At 36.6% G+C, this 17,022-nt stretch overlaps 1 protein-coding gene across 1 annotated transcript; it reads left to right on the plus strand.

The window, feature by feature from the left end:
- Positions 1-3,662: 3,662 nt before the first annotated feature.
- On the plus strand, positions 3,663-4,364 carry LOC126505975 (pseudouridine-5'-phosphatase-like). Its single transcript, XM_050149226.1, has one exon. The coding sequence runs from the start codon at positions 3,663-3,665 to the stop codon at positions 4,362-4,364; it is 702 nt and encodes a 233-aa protein (XP_050005183.1).
- The last annotated feature ends 12,658 nt before the right edge of the window (positions 4,365-17,022 follow it).

Raw genomic sequence — 17,022 nt, forward strand, 5'->3', positions numbered from 1 at the left:
TCTTAACATAAAGGAATCTTGGAACCAATTTGTCTGGCTCCACATTTAGCCTTGCCTTCTAAATTCTCTCCCTCTTTGTAGGATGATAATGTCATGGTTCAGACTTTTCTTATGTTTTTCTTAGCTACTATGCTGCACTAGAGGTTCTTTATCATATAAACATCAGTTTATCTCATATATATAAATAAATAAAACACATGCACATTTAGGCTTTTCTCTAATGTTCTGGAAAGGAAATGGGGCACAGAAATTCTCACGTGAGTTCTCCACGTGAATAGGGTGAAGAGTCTTCACTTACCAGCAGTTTGATCTCTCAGTCTACATAGTGAGGTAGCAAGATGGTATGTAAGGATGCTTCACCAACCCATAATATCCACTTGTTCCACTAAGTCAGATGGATTGAGACTCTTTCCATTGCTTACATAAAATGAAAACAGGAACGATACTATGTACTTTCGTGGTTTTAAGTATCTGTAGCATATAATCCAAAGAGAAAACACTGTGTCAGTCATCCACTGTAAACACATGGGCCATCACATCCAAGTTCTACCTGTGTAAAACCTTGGGGAGTCAATACTTAAATGTGTTTTTTTAACTGAGCTTATTAGGGGTAAACAAAGAGAATTTCTACTCGTATACAAAAAGAAAACACTTGGAAATTAATTATTAGATTGTATTACCTTTCATTATTTTTGATTATTTCTTTTTTTTTAAGGGATCATCTCTGCTCTTGAATTTTTGACAGTCATGGTATGTTCTGGGCTTACTTTCCTATTTTATGCAAGGATGTCAATTCCAGTGTTCCTAGGTGTCATTCTTGGCAGTTAAAAAGTAGTGAATTTCCAAAGTAGGTCAGTTTTGGGATCAGTTTGAAAAAGCTGTTTTAAAAAAGTACAAAGTTCCAAAGAAAATCAGAAGGAAGCTGTTAATTTTCTACATTGCATGGGTAGGGAACGGTACAGCAGCTCACGAGTATTTAAATTAGGAGTCCACAAAGTGACAAGCAAAGTCATACACGCTTACACCTGCTGGCCCAGGTACACATGAGTTAACAAGCTATGCAGGATTGAAAAAGATACCTTGAGAACTTTATTATAATTTTATTATTGCTCTGAAAAAATATAGGAACATCATTGTCAAGTTTAAGTTTTTAAGAGAAACCAGAAACTCGGGTACTCTTGCATAACATTACTGATTTATAAATATTTTCAACTTATTTTAAAACATAGCACAGACAACAAATCAAATCTCTGAGCCAATATTGCCTTTATAATTCTAATTTTCAACTTCTGTTGGTTAGTCTCCTCTATTCAGTGTGAGCCTGTGGCTGTTTTTGCTCAATACTCTGGTGATTTGTGACTTTCCCAGTTCAGTCTACCTTGTTCTGTGATTTTGTAGAACAGAGATATAAATACCAAAGCTCACTGCCTCAGCATCTCTTCTATAACACTGAAAAACAACGGAAAGCCTCATTAATCATCCAATAAGTTTTAGAAGAATTAATGGTATATGCAGATTACAAAAGTATTCAGTTTATGTGGTAAGATGAATTTTAGGTCCCTGTAACAACTATTAAAGAACAAGAAGGCAACAATTGGGAAATGATCGAGATAAATAAAACAGAGAAAAATATAGGGCCTTAGGAAAAAGAATGGGGTTTGGAAAGAAGACAAAGAAAATGAAACAGGTAGAAAACTATTGGGTGAAGTCAGAGTGTTTAGGCTAAGTACCAGGAATAGACTTTCTTCCTTACATAGAACATCAGAAAAAAAGTTTGAAGTCATAGCCATAGCTCAGACCTAGAGCACTAAATGACTATTCATGGCCCCCATATTAATCATCTCTGTAATCTTCATCTCTTACACTTGTATCCTTACTGGGAAAATGAGTATAGTTATATACACAGTATGCTTTATTTTAAGAATTTGTGTCAAGTATCTGAAATATGACTAGAATAATATTTACTGTATCATAAACAACTAAGAATTTGCTAGTTTTAAATTAAGCTTTAGTTTGGAGTAAAGATTCATTTATATGCTATTAGTTTCTCATTCAAATTTATTTTCAAACTTTATTTTTCAAGTACCATTCTCCTTCATGGCTTTTTGAGGATCTCAAAATTTTAACAAAAGGATAATTTGTGTGTATGTGCATACAGTAATCCATACTCATTTTTAAATTTCTGTTGTCACATAACTACTGATATATGGGTTTTACTGTGATGTTTTAATGTATCAATTTGCTGTGTAATTAGCATACTCTCATAGTAGTTAATGTTTTCTAACTTTGATCCAATCACAAATACAATAGCTAGTGGCACTTTACTTGGACTCTTGGTCCTTTTGAAGACTTACTTTGCATATTTAATTTTACCACAAGTTTAAATGATTCTTTTGAGTGGTGATTACCTTGGTTGTGGTTAGGTTCAGGGCTTGGTTTTTTTTTTAATAGCTTCAAACCACCTGGAGTTGATTTATACACATCATGTACCCTTTACCTTACAGTTTTTATACATTTTTGCTTAAAAAACTGCTCCTGCTTGGCTATTACAACAATTTTATGCAAAATTCGTAAAATAAGAATCAAAGAACTTATGATCAAGTCATTATTCTACAGTGTTTGACGTGCCTACTATCCACTCCTGCCATGATGTGGGCTTTGAAGACCATTCAATTCATTTTTAATTAATTTATGTATATGGATACTTTGTCTGCATGCATGTCTGTGCACCATGTGTAGCTGCATGCAGTACCTGCACATACACAAGAGGATGGCAAATCCCAGGAACTGGAGTTACACACTTTTTTTGAGCAGATATATGGGAGCTAGGAATCAAACCTGAGTCCTCTGAAAAAGTAGTGGGTGCTCTTAACAATTGAACCATCCCTCCAGGCCCCTGGGATTATCATACTTGGGGCCTAAGTAATCCATTTAACTTTGTTGATTAATGGTAAATGTGGGTCATGAACCATGCTAGCTCTGATGTCTGCGGATCCTTTCAAAATACTTATTGCTGCTGGCTATTAAGAGATCGAGTGTGTCTGTGACATCTGAAACAGGAATGGTCAGAAAATCGCTAAGATTTTTAGAGACTTCATACATTAATCTCCTTAATGAATTGATATGCCTTTAGAAAAATCTATAAAGGCTCATCAGAAAAGACTTCCTTTATCTAATTTTTGATAAAATAACTTAATTTCCCAAGGATATGTTTCCTTTTTAAAACATTTGCTATCTTTTCATTTTCAAATTCATAATCTTAAAATGTTTTATTTTGTGAATAAAACTTCAGGACTTGTATTCAGTTAAAAAAAAAAAAAGTTCCTCCTTCCATTCTCTCTCCTTTGGCTTCAACATCTGCTTCCTTCTTCATTCCGGAAGGATTCATTTCTACCACCCACCTAAACCCACGATTAGGCCAAGGTTCAACATAAATAAAGCATTATGATGTTAACTTTATCCCCTATATCAATATTTGCTCTCTTGCTTCTCGTTTAGTGTTTACTGGGTGATTTTTGTTAAGTTTATGATTCCACAGTCTTATTGAATCATCACCTTGCCAACCAAGGACCTACGTCACAGAGGCCCACAACACGCATGCGTAGGACAAGCCAGCCTGGCCTGTGCTCCTCTTCTGGCCCTGCCCCTCCACCACCCTCACTATGGCTGAGGCGGTTCCTGCACCCCGGTTTCGGCCAGTTACACACCTATTATTTGACATGGATGGCTTGCTTCTGAATACTGAAAATTTATATACGGAGGTGTTTCAAGAAATGTGCCGTCGCCATGGGAAGACATACGACTGGGATGTCAGGTCCCTGGTCATGGGGAAGAAGGCCCTAGAAACGGCCGAGATCATAGTAGAGCGCCTGCAGTTGCCCATGTCCAAAGAGGAGCTAATGGAAGAAAGCCAAGCGAAGCTGAAGGAGGTGTTGCCCACAGCTTCACTCATGCCAGGAGCTAATGATTTGATTCAGTACCTGCGGAAAAACCACCTACCCTTTGCCCTGGCCAGCAGCTCGGGGACCCTCACCTTCCAAATGAAGACCAGTAGGCACAAGGAGTTCTTTGGTTTGTTTAACCACGTCGTTCTGGGAGATGATCCGGAGGTAACGAAGGGCAAGCCAGCCCCAGACGTATTTCTTACCTGTGCCAAGAGGTTCTCTCCTCCCCCGGCTCCAGAAAACTGCCTCGTCTTTGAAGATTCTCCGAACGGTGTGGAGGCAGCTGTGGCCTGTGGGATGCAGGTGGTCATGGTTCCTGATGAAAACTTGAGCAAAGACCTGACCAAAAAGGCCACCCTGGTGCTGGGTTCGCTGAAAGACTTTGACCCTAAGCTGTTTGGTCTGCCTGCCTATGAGTGAAGGGTGGACATGCCGCTGTGGGCCTCGTGGGACCCAAAGGCTGGTTTGTGAGCCACATTGCTGAGGGGAAAAGTTAGAAAATCAACAACCTCCAGATTGTAACCTTCATTGTCATTGCAGGCTATAAAGTTGTCTGTCCCATTGTTTACTTGGCCTCTTCTGTGATTTGCACTCCATTTGACAACAGAAAGAAAACAAGACAAAGCCCAGACTGACCATCCACAGCTACCATCTAAGATAAAGTTGACTCAGTATACAACAAAGAAGGGTGTGCATGCATGTATGTATACACGTGAATATGCCCACTATGTTTTTTACACATGTGTATCATCAGTATGTTAATGGATGTATATATGCATGCATGTACATTGTATCATTTTCCCAAATAAAATAAAATGCACATTTTCTTTTTCATTTTAGTATTTCTGATCATTGACAGTTTGAAAATATATTAAAAATTCATATATGGATGTGTGTATATAAACATAAGAACATCCATATTATATGTGTATTCTATGTATTGCTTCTAGTCTTTCAGAGTTGACATTAACACCACCGTGCTAACCAATGAGTCAGATTGCCATTCTGCCTCATCTTTAGCTGGAGAGTGAAAGCCTTGGTATGGATAATTGTCCTACTCAGACAGCTATTATAAGTTATTTTATGACCTCAGGGAATTACTGGAACTTTATTCAGTGTCTTATTGAATGTGTCTAGAGCATAAACCTTCCATGTATATCCTAATCTATATTGGAGAATGTTTCTACCTCAGAAAAAAATACTTCTTATGAATATTAATTTTATACTTTAAAAAAATTTGTTTTATTATATACTTATAATAAATGTGTTTATACAATGCATACATATAAATATAAAATAAAATAAAACACATACTTATATAAATATATAATTAATAATGGGTGTGTAGTGAAGCCAGTGATTGGAAAAGAAAGAATGAATGGCAGTTAGGGAGATGAGGTTTGAATAAGGGAGAATGTAAAGACTGAGATACCAAATATAGGAGCCACAATTCTTTCTTCAGAAGAACACCAAGTTAGGTTTGCAGACATGATGTTTGGGTGTGCAGCTTGGAGAAAGTGTTAGAGAAAAATCAGGAGGAATAGAGGTATCTCGGCTGTATAGGTGATTATTAAAGATCGAGAAAAAGAAATAGATCACTTAAGGAATATTTGCAAGGTAAAGTTGATAGGCTACGACAATGTGTAAAACGTGCTCCACATGTAAGCAACACTGAAGACTTCTCTGTTAATATTTTTGGTAGGAAGTAAAAAAAAAAAGGAAAGGCTTCCTCAAAAACATGAGTAACATATAGTTTACAGAACATGAGAGACCTAACGAAATAATGAAACATTTAGACAGGCCCAAACAAAGCATACCATCTTCCCTGTCCAAAAAGTTCTGAGCCAAGCACACAAGGAATCTTTAGGAAGCATAGAAACAGACTTTACCTTTCTGATTGCTTTTAATTCATCTCTCTAGGAACACATTCCAGCAGCAGAACAGATGAGCTGAAGAAAATTCATTCTGTACAGGGAACAGGATTGAGCTGACAAATTTCTATGTTAGTAAAAAGACTTTCTTCTTTAATATTCTTCTATTCATGAAATATTCTTCTCTGTATTGACCTGTTATTAGGTACTTTTTTTTATCTACAAGAGGTCTTTCTGGTTTTCTCCCTCTAAAAATGCACATAAAATACAAGAAAAAAAGAGTTATAAGCTTTTTTGGGTTTCAGCCAATCTAAGGCTACTGAGCTTCTATTTATTTGTCTTGACCACATAATGATGAATAGCCAAGTCTTTGCTCTGGAACATAGTCTTAGAGGTTATCAATACAACAAAGGAAAAGGAACAAACTGACAATGAGCAAACTTGCTGAACTCCATCAGAGAGCTCAGGTCATGGGACAGAGCCCTGCTGTGGGCACAGCATAGGCAAGTAAACACAGAACTGGTGCAGCCTGGTGTGAAAGACTCTGCAGTCAGTGATGGAAATGTTTAAGTCATAAGTGGAAAACGGTAACAAGTTGAGTGTGGACTAATTTCACAGTTGTAAATCTGCAGAGGCCCAGTTTGAAAAGGAAGGTACACATTGTAGGATTGTTTTCAGGATCCCTCCTAGGTTCTTAAGGTGAAAACAGTGTTATATCGCTGTATGCTGGAGCATTTCAGCTAAAATTAGAAATAGACGAGAGAGTGTCATATACATCAACCCTCCAAATACAGTTAAGTCACTTCAATAATATATTTTCAAACAGTTAACCAGACACCTTCACACCAACAGAACAGACCATAAGTACAGATTTTCACAAAATAACTTGAGATGTACCAAAATCCTTACATAATTCTAAAACTTTTAATTTCAGGCAGATAACACAGTCTTACCTACCTTAGATTTGACAGTTATATTTTAGACGTAATACTTCACAAAAAGAGCGAGAAAGGGAGAAAGAAAGATGTTGGTTTGCATTAAAGATATGGGTTTTTTTTCAGTATGAAAGACAATAATAAGAAAGAAAACAGGCTTCAGATTTGAAGTCAATCTTTACCAAAGCATACATCTAACAAAGAAGTTGTATTCAAATATGCAAAGAACACTTAAACCTCTTAAAATCCAACAACAAGAAAACAAATCAACTCAACAAATTGGGCCACAACAGATACTTACTAAAGATGAATGGTTGGAAAATAGACATGAAAATTTGCTTGTTAGATTATAAACAATTATATCTACTAAGGTGGTTAAATTCCTATAAACTAAAGGGAAAAAAAACACCATCAATACCAACTAGAAAGCAACAGACACTGTGGGGATGCAAAACAATTCAGTGACACTGAGAAACAGTTCCACATTTTTCTTTTAACAGAGTTAAACATAATCTTGTTACAGAATCAAACAATAGCACTTCCAATTATCTACCCAAATAAGTTGAAAAGTTTGCTCCACACAGCAACCAACATGCAAATGTTTATAGCAGTGTTTTGATAATTGCCACAAAAAAAAAAAAATACTAGGCAAAAACATGTCCTTCGCTTAGGATAAGTGGGTACATGCATACAATAGGATGCTGTTTAGTGATTCAAAGAACTGTAGCTTTATCGGGACACAAAACAACATAAGGAAATGTAAGAGCACATTGCTAAATAAGTCAGTTTCTAAAGGTTATGTTCTGCAGAATCTAAATATATTACATTCTGGAAAAGGCACGAGTACAATGGAGACAGAAAATAAAGGTCAGAAAGGATTCAAGAGAGTTCTGGGAAATAGCAGAGGGTTAGACTGTGGAACACAGATTTGAGGGTAGTCAATCAAGTCCACATAACTCTGAAATTAATGGTATATATAACCTTAGGAGTTTAGCAACACCCACGAGCCTATGTAACACAGTGAGAGAATACCAAAGGTAAACCATTGGCTCCAGCTTGTAATTGTGTGTCAACACTGGCTCATCAGTTGTACCTATAGACCATATTATCTTAGTTAGGGTGTCTGTTGTTGTGAAGAGCCACCATGACCACAAGTCTTATGAAGGAAACCATTCAGAGGTTTAGTTCATTATCATCACGGTGCCTTGCAAGCTAACTTGGTGCTAGAGGTGAGAGTCCTATGTCTTGAGAAGCAAATAACCAGAAGTGGTCTGAGACACTGGGTGTACCTTGAGCATATATGAGACCTCAAATCCTGCCTCTATAGTGACACACTTCCTCCAACATGGTCATACCTCCTAATAGTGCCACTCCCTTTGGGAGCCATTTTCTTCCAAGCCACCAGATTCCACTCCTTTGGTCCCCAAAGGCTTATAGCCATATCATAAAATGCAAAAGTGTATTCAGTCCAACTTCAAATGTCCTCAATTTTATTTACAAGTCTAAGGTTCAAAGTCTTTAATGAGATTCATGCAATCTCTTAGCTGTAATCCAAGTAAAATCAAAAAGTAGATCACATACTTCCAACATTTAGCAGCACAGGATATATTTCGGCCTTCCAAAACATAGGGAAGGCAGATAGTGAGGAAATACTGGCCTAAACAGGGCCGAGAAACAGCTGTCCTCTCTAGATCTCCCCATTTAGGGGCAGCCCTGACACCTGTCTGGCCTCAGTGACTTTCCTTAGTCTCTGTGGCAAATTTTTTAGTCCTTTCCTTCTGTCCTTAACTCCAGAACCATGTGACTGAAACTGTAAAGCTCTGTTGCTTACTGGGGCTTGAACTGGTCCACCTTGTTCAATTACACTTTCACCAACTGTTTTCCATGATTTCCTTCACTGCCTAAGCTTGTTTGTTCTAGAACTTGCTCTTACAGACTAGGCTAGCCTCAAACTCAGAAATCTGCCAACCTTGCTTTCCCAGTGCTAGGATTAAGGACACCATCATATTATACACTTTTATGTTTTTCTTTAATTTGTTTTCACAAGTTAGAATCTTAGCTGGGAGGGTGTTGGGAGCAGTGAGACCCCAGAACCTGAATTTCTTGTAATCCCCTGATCTGAGTGCCTACAGCTGCTCTGAGCATGAGATTTTCAGGAGTTCCTGATAGCAGGAGAGTGGTTTCTGGTGGGTTTGGCTGGGGCGTGGCTATCTCTATATAATCTGCCCCTGAACACAAGAAAAGGGGCATTCCTGGGGAATTCAATGATGACCCGTGTCACTGTCTCTGTGTGTGTGTGTCTGTGTGTGTGTGTGTGTGTGTATATTTTAACCTCCAGCCCCCTTGCCCGAAGCTCCGTAACTGGGTTCAAGTGCACAGAGTGCAGACACGGGCACAGTGCGCCGCAGGTGGGATCGTACTCTGAGGTGACCACTCCCTTTATTCTATTTTTTAATCTTTTTTATCTCCTTAAACACAGGACTTAGCACCATTCCACTTCCTGGAGCTTCTTTCCTCCTTAAATTTTGTGTCTTGTAATTTACCCTGCTCAACTTGCTCTATTTCATTATAAACCTTCCTTAGACTTACCACTAATAATCACACGACAGAATCTATACTAGGCTGTTTTGAGATTTCTTCTGCCAATGGAATTAATTCAAAACTCTTCACTTTAGCATCAGGCAGACTCTTCAGACAAAAAGTAGTCATTTTCTTCACCAAAATACCACAAGAATGATCTTTATGCCACATACTAAGATTCTCCTCTGAAACTTCTTGATTGAGCCCTCTACGGTGCACATCATTCTCAACACTGTCTTCCGTGCTCCTACTAGTATGGCCCATCAAGGGATGCTTTAAGCATCCCACTCCTTTCCTCACCCAAAGTACCAAAGTCTGTATTACTCCAAACAAAAACATGCTTAGGCCTTTCACAGAAATATTTCAGTCTCTGGTACCAACTTCTGCCTTAGTTAGGGTTTCTATTGCTGTGAAGAGACACCATGTCCATGGCAATTCCTATAAAGGAAAAACATTTAGTTGGGGTAGCTTACATTTCAGAGATGTCAAAGCCTGCCTCCACAGTGATATACTTCCTACAGCAAGGCCACACGTACTCTAACAAAGCCATACCTTCTAATACTGTCACTCCCGTTGGAGGTGACTTTCTTTCAAACCACCACGCACATAAAGGGACAATGTTAGTAACGGGGAAAGTAAACAGCTAAAAAGTAGTATATTGAGCTCTACAAACTGCTAGAGTTGATATAAACCCAAAATTTCCCTAACAAAATCTTAATTTCTCAAAGATATTATTAAAATTAATTCATTCAATCTGTTAAACCCTTCAAGTCTTCAATAATTAAAACTGCCACTGCAATTATTATTATCAATCACCAAGAAACACAGAGATGCATGTGGATTTGTGTGTAGTATGTTAACTGGGATAGGATTTAATGCAATGAACCTTAAACAACTAGAGAATATATAAAGAGAGAAGAAAGATGTCAGTGGCTCCCACCACAAATGCAGAAATCCAGTTGTTTGCACTCATGAAGATGGTCCTGAAACACCTGCAGTTGAAAGATGAGGCTGAAGGCAGCGGCACACGACAGAGGTAAAGTTAGAAAATAAAAAGTTAAGATGTTGGGAAGACTACAGATATCAAGGAAGTGTTCCCCTCAACTTGTAAGCATATGAACATAGCAGTTAAAGTAGCAAATTAGTTCTTTGGGGATTACACAATATCTTTGAAACTATAATTAGTCCAATGTGTTTCCTTAATTTAGGGATTTTGCATATGTTAATTTTTCTTTTCTTTCTGGTAATTTTCCCATGATTAAAAAAGCTCACAATATTTATATTAGCCTTCAATCATTGAGAGGGTAGGATGAAATTATTTAAAATAATATTTTTCTCATTCAGTTACAGAATTAAAATTGCAAGTTTCTTTGATGCAAGTGATTCTTGTTTTATTGTTTAATGAATGAGTTACTTTGTTAGTTGTTAATAATTAAATACTACATAAAAATAGTTCAGATGCAAATGATAATATATGATTAGAGTTTAAATGAAATAATTGAAATACTATGCCATTTGCATGTTGTTCTATTCTTTTAGGTCCTTAATAACTAAATTATTTTTCTCTAAGAGTGTTAAGGAATGTAGATTCTTTAGAGATGCCCATTACTTGAAAAAATAATTATTAGAAGGCATACGTAAAGGAGTTTCTTATACAAATTGAAATGTGTTTAGTTGGTTTTTAATTAATTTAATTTCATTTCTACAGATCCTTGAGACATTCTTTAAACATTTAATTAATATTAACAATGATTCACTGAAAGTGTTAATTCTAATGATTTGCAGTGACTCAGTGCTCAAGAGAGAAAGAGAGAGAAATGAGGAGCCCTCATATAATGAGGCAAGAGCCCTGTAATGGTCCAACCACTTCATGATGAAGAAAATGTAATTAGCAGAAGAACAAAACTTCTTGGGTATCTGATTGCTAATTAACCTATTCACAGTTAAATCAAGAAATAAAACTTTTGAGAAAGGAGATACTTCTCTACTCAGCAGACTTTTAAGACCGCCACTTCTAGTTTTGAATTTCTCTGAGATGTTTGGCTTTACTTGAAATGACTATATTTACTATATAAATTCAAATATTTAAAATTTGAGTGTTAATCATTTTATTGTGGTTCCAAGTTAATTTTAATATATCTCTTTTCAGTAGAGAGTGGTTTTCGCACACACACATAAACAAGCACACAAAAACACGTATCAGTTAACACTGGTTTCTATACACAGACCCAATTTTTAATTTTATCATGAAATTTAATAAGTTACTTAGATTGAAGTCATTGGGGATTTAATTCTGAGACTCAATTAATATATATATATTAAGTAAAATAATTATGTTATTATCTGTTAAATCTATTTTGCATATTGTTATTTATAGACATAGTAAGAATCCTAAACAAAGGGCAACATAAAACTGAAGAATCAGCACGCCTTTAATCCCAGCACTCGGGAGGCAGAGGCAGGCGGATCTCTGTGAGTTCGAGGCCAGCCTGTTCTAAAAGAGCTAGTTCCAGGACAGGCTGCAAAGCTACAGAGAAACCCAGTCTCGAAAAACCAAAAATAAAAAATAAAACTAAAAAAACCTAACACTAGACTTTCCCAGGAAGAGCTCAACAATTGTTTATTCATTACTAATGGTCAGCTCTGAAAACATAAATAAATAAACAAAATTATATAGCCTGAATAAGTTGTATTTATATATTTACAAATATCTCTTTGTGTATGTGTGTGAGTTATTTATAACAACAATTATAGAAAAAGAGGCCATGAATTTGAGAGAGCATAAGAGTAGAGGTACAAGGGAGGATTTGGAGAGAGGAAAAGGAGGGTGAAATAATGTAATTATATCACAATCTCAAAAAATATTTAAATGTTTTTTAAACTAGCTTATGTTCTCAAGCTTTTGCAAAGCCTTGACCAGATCTTCAAGGCAATCGTCATTTTTATGATCCTGTCTGTCATTGTCCTTCTCAGTGTGGTTGTGGCTTTGTCATCATGCCCATAACTCAGCCTATGTTATTGATGATAAAAGAAAAAAAAATTCTAATAACCTGTGTACAACAAGCAAAGCCCTGAAATAGAATTGGTTTGGCTGTGCAGATTCTGACTCAAGAAAAACTGAGAAAAGCACAAACACATTACAGAGTTACATTTTTAAGCATTACACACTGAAGAAATGACATATTTTTCTTGCCAGAACAAGAATTGTGCCTTAGATATTTGCCTGAAACAATTTGAAAGATATTCTATATTAACATAGTAAATATTATTATAAAAATATTTTCTCAATAGAGGAGAAAGAATTCTGAAAAAGTAATACTGATTTACTAAGTTATATTTTATTAATTCAGCATTAGTTCTCATTGTTTTGATATTTGATGAAAGTTCAAAAGCAAGAGTCTAAAATAGCTCAAAGAGGTTTTATCACATTCCTATCTAAATATATCATAGACTATATTATAAAAATGATTTTAATCCTCACCCTTTCTTTCCCAACAAATTTGAAGTTTGTTGACACCTAAGAGTGAAGACACACCTTGAAGACAGAGAACCAGCCTTAAGGACTTGATTATAGAAAGTAGGGTAGAAAGAATTAATGAGTCTGCTTTCCAGAGAGTGTTTTCAGTGGATTACTGAGATATCATCATAACCATTCAGAGCCAACTTTGAGTGTCCTGGTGTATATTTTTTTGGACATTTACAATTCATTATATAGACTATATAGACAGTTCACTAGGAAGTTCATCAAGACTTGCGTGCCTATGTGTGCTTGTGCAAATGCATGCATTGCTAGAACATTCTGTAGCTCACAGTCTATTGTAGCAGAGTTCAAACAGAAGAATTACATGAAAGGCATGTGAAGACCCAGACTTCTAGGCCTGAGTCTTGGAAGTAAATTGTCTGGTGTAGCATGGACCTAAACATTTGCATATCTAACAAATTCTCAGTTAGTGCTTCTACTGATGGCCAGGACACCATGCTTAAGAGCCAGCTACTAGAGAAGAGCCACGGGTTCACTAGTTCGTTAAAATCCTGCCAAGCCAGTGTTCGTAAAACTTTTTTCACTAATATCTTTCTAAGAATTCTTAGTTGTAAATCCATTATCAGGTTTTAGTAAAATCTCTAGTCGCTAAACATAATTCATTTTTATCAAGTCCTGTTGTCCCCTGGGTTGTTAAACCCTTGAAATTGTTCAGAAGTGTTTAATAATACAGTTCTGTGTACCAAGAAATGGCTGATGTTACAATTATAGTTTATAAAAAGAGAAATCAAGTTAATATTCTCAAATTAGGTTTTCTGACCTTACCACTTGCATGTTCAAGTTAACATTTTTTACAAATTAACATTTAATATTTACTTTTTAAATATTTCCCAAAGGGAAAGTCCCATCCCTATATCATAGATATCATTTATCCTAAAACATGAAAATTAGACTAGATTAAGCTACATTTTCTTTTTTAAAAGATCAAATAACAATTTGCTTTCTCTAAAAGTGCATAAAATACCAAGAAAATGCTGCTTCCCCAATATTCATCTAAAATTTTGTATCAGTGCACACTATCTTCAAATGTATGAGTTAAACTAATTTTGCATGTGAAAGGTATTTATAACATAAGTTAAGATTTGCTTAAAATACATTTTCTCTGTTTTCACTTTACTGTCTGTTCCCATTTCTGATTACACTCATCAACTATATCCATCTTTCCCTTCTCTTCAGTTTCTCTCTTTTCAATAACCTATTTCTAACCAGTGAACTGTCAGAACACAATCCAAGAATGGAGTCACGCAATGCAAATCGTGAGAGCTTATGAAAAAAATCTACAGGAGAAGTTAAGAGTCTTGTGACCCAATTTCTTCAAAACCACAGATTGTTCTTGGGATGTCTGTCATGCCCCTCTCGGGTGTATGAGATAGGAGTAAGTTTACTTCAGATTATTCATTGCAACTAGATATTGCTACTTGTTTTTGTGTGCTTCTATGGAAAATATGTTTTGCCATATGTGACATGTCCTTGTGATTGTACACTTTACTCATGTGATTCTTCTTAACCAGCGGAGGATAAATTCTCTAATGCTATGAGTAATGTTGGCTATTGCATGAAACTCTAATCTCCCTCATCTGGGGGCTCTATTCTCCCAGATTCCAACACCAATTAGAACAATAAACTGTTAACCATCCAAAATAGCAAAAAGTTCACATTTCTTGATTAATTATATATGTAAAATACATTCATGGACATTTAAATCATTTTAGGAATACATTTTTCTGATAGAAAAGGTAATTTTTAATAAAACATGTACCACATGATTCCTAGTGGATCTATAAAATAATTTTAAATGTTCCTTAGTTCCTATTTTGTGGAATAATTTAAAGAATATTGCAAATAATCCTTCTTTGAAGACTTGGTAGAATTCTGCTCTGGCTCCCTTTGGACCTGAACTTTCTCTGGTTGGGAGATTTTTTTAATTGCTTCTTCTATTTCAATAGGAATTATGGATCTAATCATAATATTTCATCTTGGGTTACCTCTAGTAGAATATATATATATATATATATATATATATATATATATATATATTGGCTCATTTCTTTTAGATTTTCCCTTTTGGTTGAATATAGAGTTTTGGTGGTGGTGGTAGTTTGGTTTTGTTTTTGTTGTTGTTATTTTGTTTTGTTTCATTTCATTTTATTGGTTTTTCTCTGTCCTTTTGGATCCAATAAAGCTTCTCTTTACACTGAATTTTTCTTTCTAGTGTTTTCTGTAGAGCTGAATTGATAACAGACTTTTTTTTTTTAGTTTTCATCACTAATTTTTTGCCATCATTTGTAACTGACAGTTTTGTTGGGTATGGTACTCTGAACTGACATCTCTGGTCTGTCATTACTGGTAGAACATTAATCCAGGCCCCTCTGACTTTCAGAGTCTCCATTCAAAGTCAGGCATTATTCTAATGGGTCTGCCTTTATATATAGCTTGGTCTTTTTCCTTGCGGTTGTGAATATCCTTTCTTTGTTCTGTACATTTAGTGTTTTGATTACTTGTGTTTCACTGGGGTGTTTCTTTTCTGGGCTTGTCCATTTGGTTTACCTTATGTGTCTTAGATCTTGATTGACAACTCATTTTTTTAGACTAGGGAACTTTTCATTTATAAGTTTATTAAAATATATTTTCAATGACATTGTCATAGGTTTCTTCTTCTATGCATATTAGTTAGAGGTTTAGGTTTTTTTTCCAGTATCCTTGATTTCCTGACAAAGATGCCTTGACTTTTAAATATTTAATATTTTATCTGAATAAACAACCCATTTCTTCTAGCTTATCTTCAAAACCTGAAATTCTTTCTCCTGTGTATTTTAGTATTTTGGTGAGACTTACCTCTGAGCTTTTTGCTTGACTTTCTAGATTATTCATGTTGATCTTTCAGTTTGGCACTTTCTCTGTCTGTGTGTGTCTGTCTGTCTGTCTGTCTCTTTCTGTCTCTGTATCTCTCTGTCTCTCTCTTTTTCTCTGTGTATTTACCTTGATATCTTGAATTATTTTCCTTATTTCTTGTTTTCATGGTCTTCTTGAAGCACTTATCCATTATCCTCGTTTTTTTCTAAATCAATCTTTTTTATTTATTTATTTTTAAAATTACCACCTCCTCCCATTTCCATTTCCCTTCCCCTCCTCTCACACATCTCCCCCTCCCCCACGCCCCTACCTCTCTCCCCCACACACTCCATTCCCCCTCCCTCCCAAGAATGATGAGCAGTCCAGGTTCCCTGCCCTGCGGGAAGTCCAAGGTCCTCCCACTTCTATCCAGGACCAAGAAGGTGAACATCCAAACTGGCTAGGCTCCCACACAGCCAGTTCATGTATTAGGATCGAAACCTAGTGCCATTGTCCTTGGCTTCTCATCAGCCTTCATTGTCCGCCACGTTCAGGGAGTCCGGCTTCATCCCATGCTTACTCAGTCCCAGTCCCGCTGGCCTTGATGAGCTCCCAATAGATCAGTTCCACTGTCACAGCGGGTGGATGCACCCCTCGTGGACATGACTTCCTTGCTCATGTTCTCCCTCCTTCTGCTCCTCATTTGGGTCTTAAGAGCTTAGTCCGGTGCTCCAATTTGGGTCTCTGTCTCTATCTCCATCCATCGCCAGATGAAGGTTCTAAGGTGATATGTAAGATATTTATCAGTATGGCTATAGGATAGGGTCATTTCAGATTCCCTCCGCTCAGTTGCTCAAGGTACTCGCTGGGGACATCTACCTGGACACCTGCGAGCCCCCTCTAGAGTTAAGTCTCTTGCCAACCCTAAGAAGGCTCCCTTAATTAGGATATACATTTCTCTGTTCCCGTGTCCACCCTTCCTTTATCCCAACCATCCCATTCCCCCAAGCTCCCCCCAATCTCCCCTTCTCACGTTTCTCACCCCATTTCCCCTTGGCCCCATGCCACCTTATCCCAAGTTTCCAGTTTTTGCCCATCAATCTTGTCTACTTCCCATATCCAGGCGGGTGACTATGTGTTTTCCTTTGGGTTCACCTTCTTATTTAGCTTCTCTAGGATCACAAATTATATGCTCAATGTCCTTTATTTATGGCTAGAAACCAATTATGAGTGAGTACATCCCATGTTCGTCTTTTTGGGTCTGGGATACCTCACTCAGGATAGTGTTTTCTATTTCCATCCATTTGCATGCAAAATTC

This window comes from Alexandromys fortis, unplaced genomic scaffold, assembly GCF_014885135.2.
Source record: "Alexandromys fortis isolate MF-2015 unplaced genomic scaffold, M_Fortis_MF-2015_v1.1 scaffold_60, whole genome shotgun sequence".
Taxonomy (NCBI): Eukaryota; Metazoa; Chordata; class Mammalia; order Rodentia; family Cricetidae; genus Alexandromys; species Alexandromys fortis.

Excerpts from the sequence above, each read along its gene's own strand:
- LOC126505975 (XM_050149226.1), top strand. The coding sequence starts at position 3,663 with ATGGCTGAGGCGGTTCCTGCACCCCGGTTTCGGCCAGTTACACACCTA.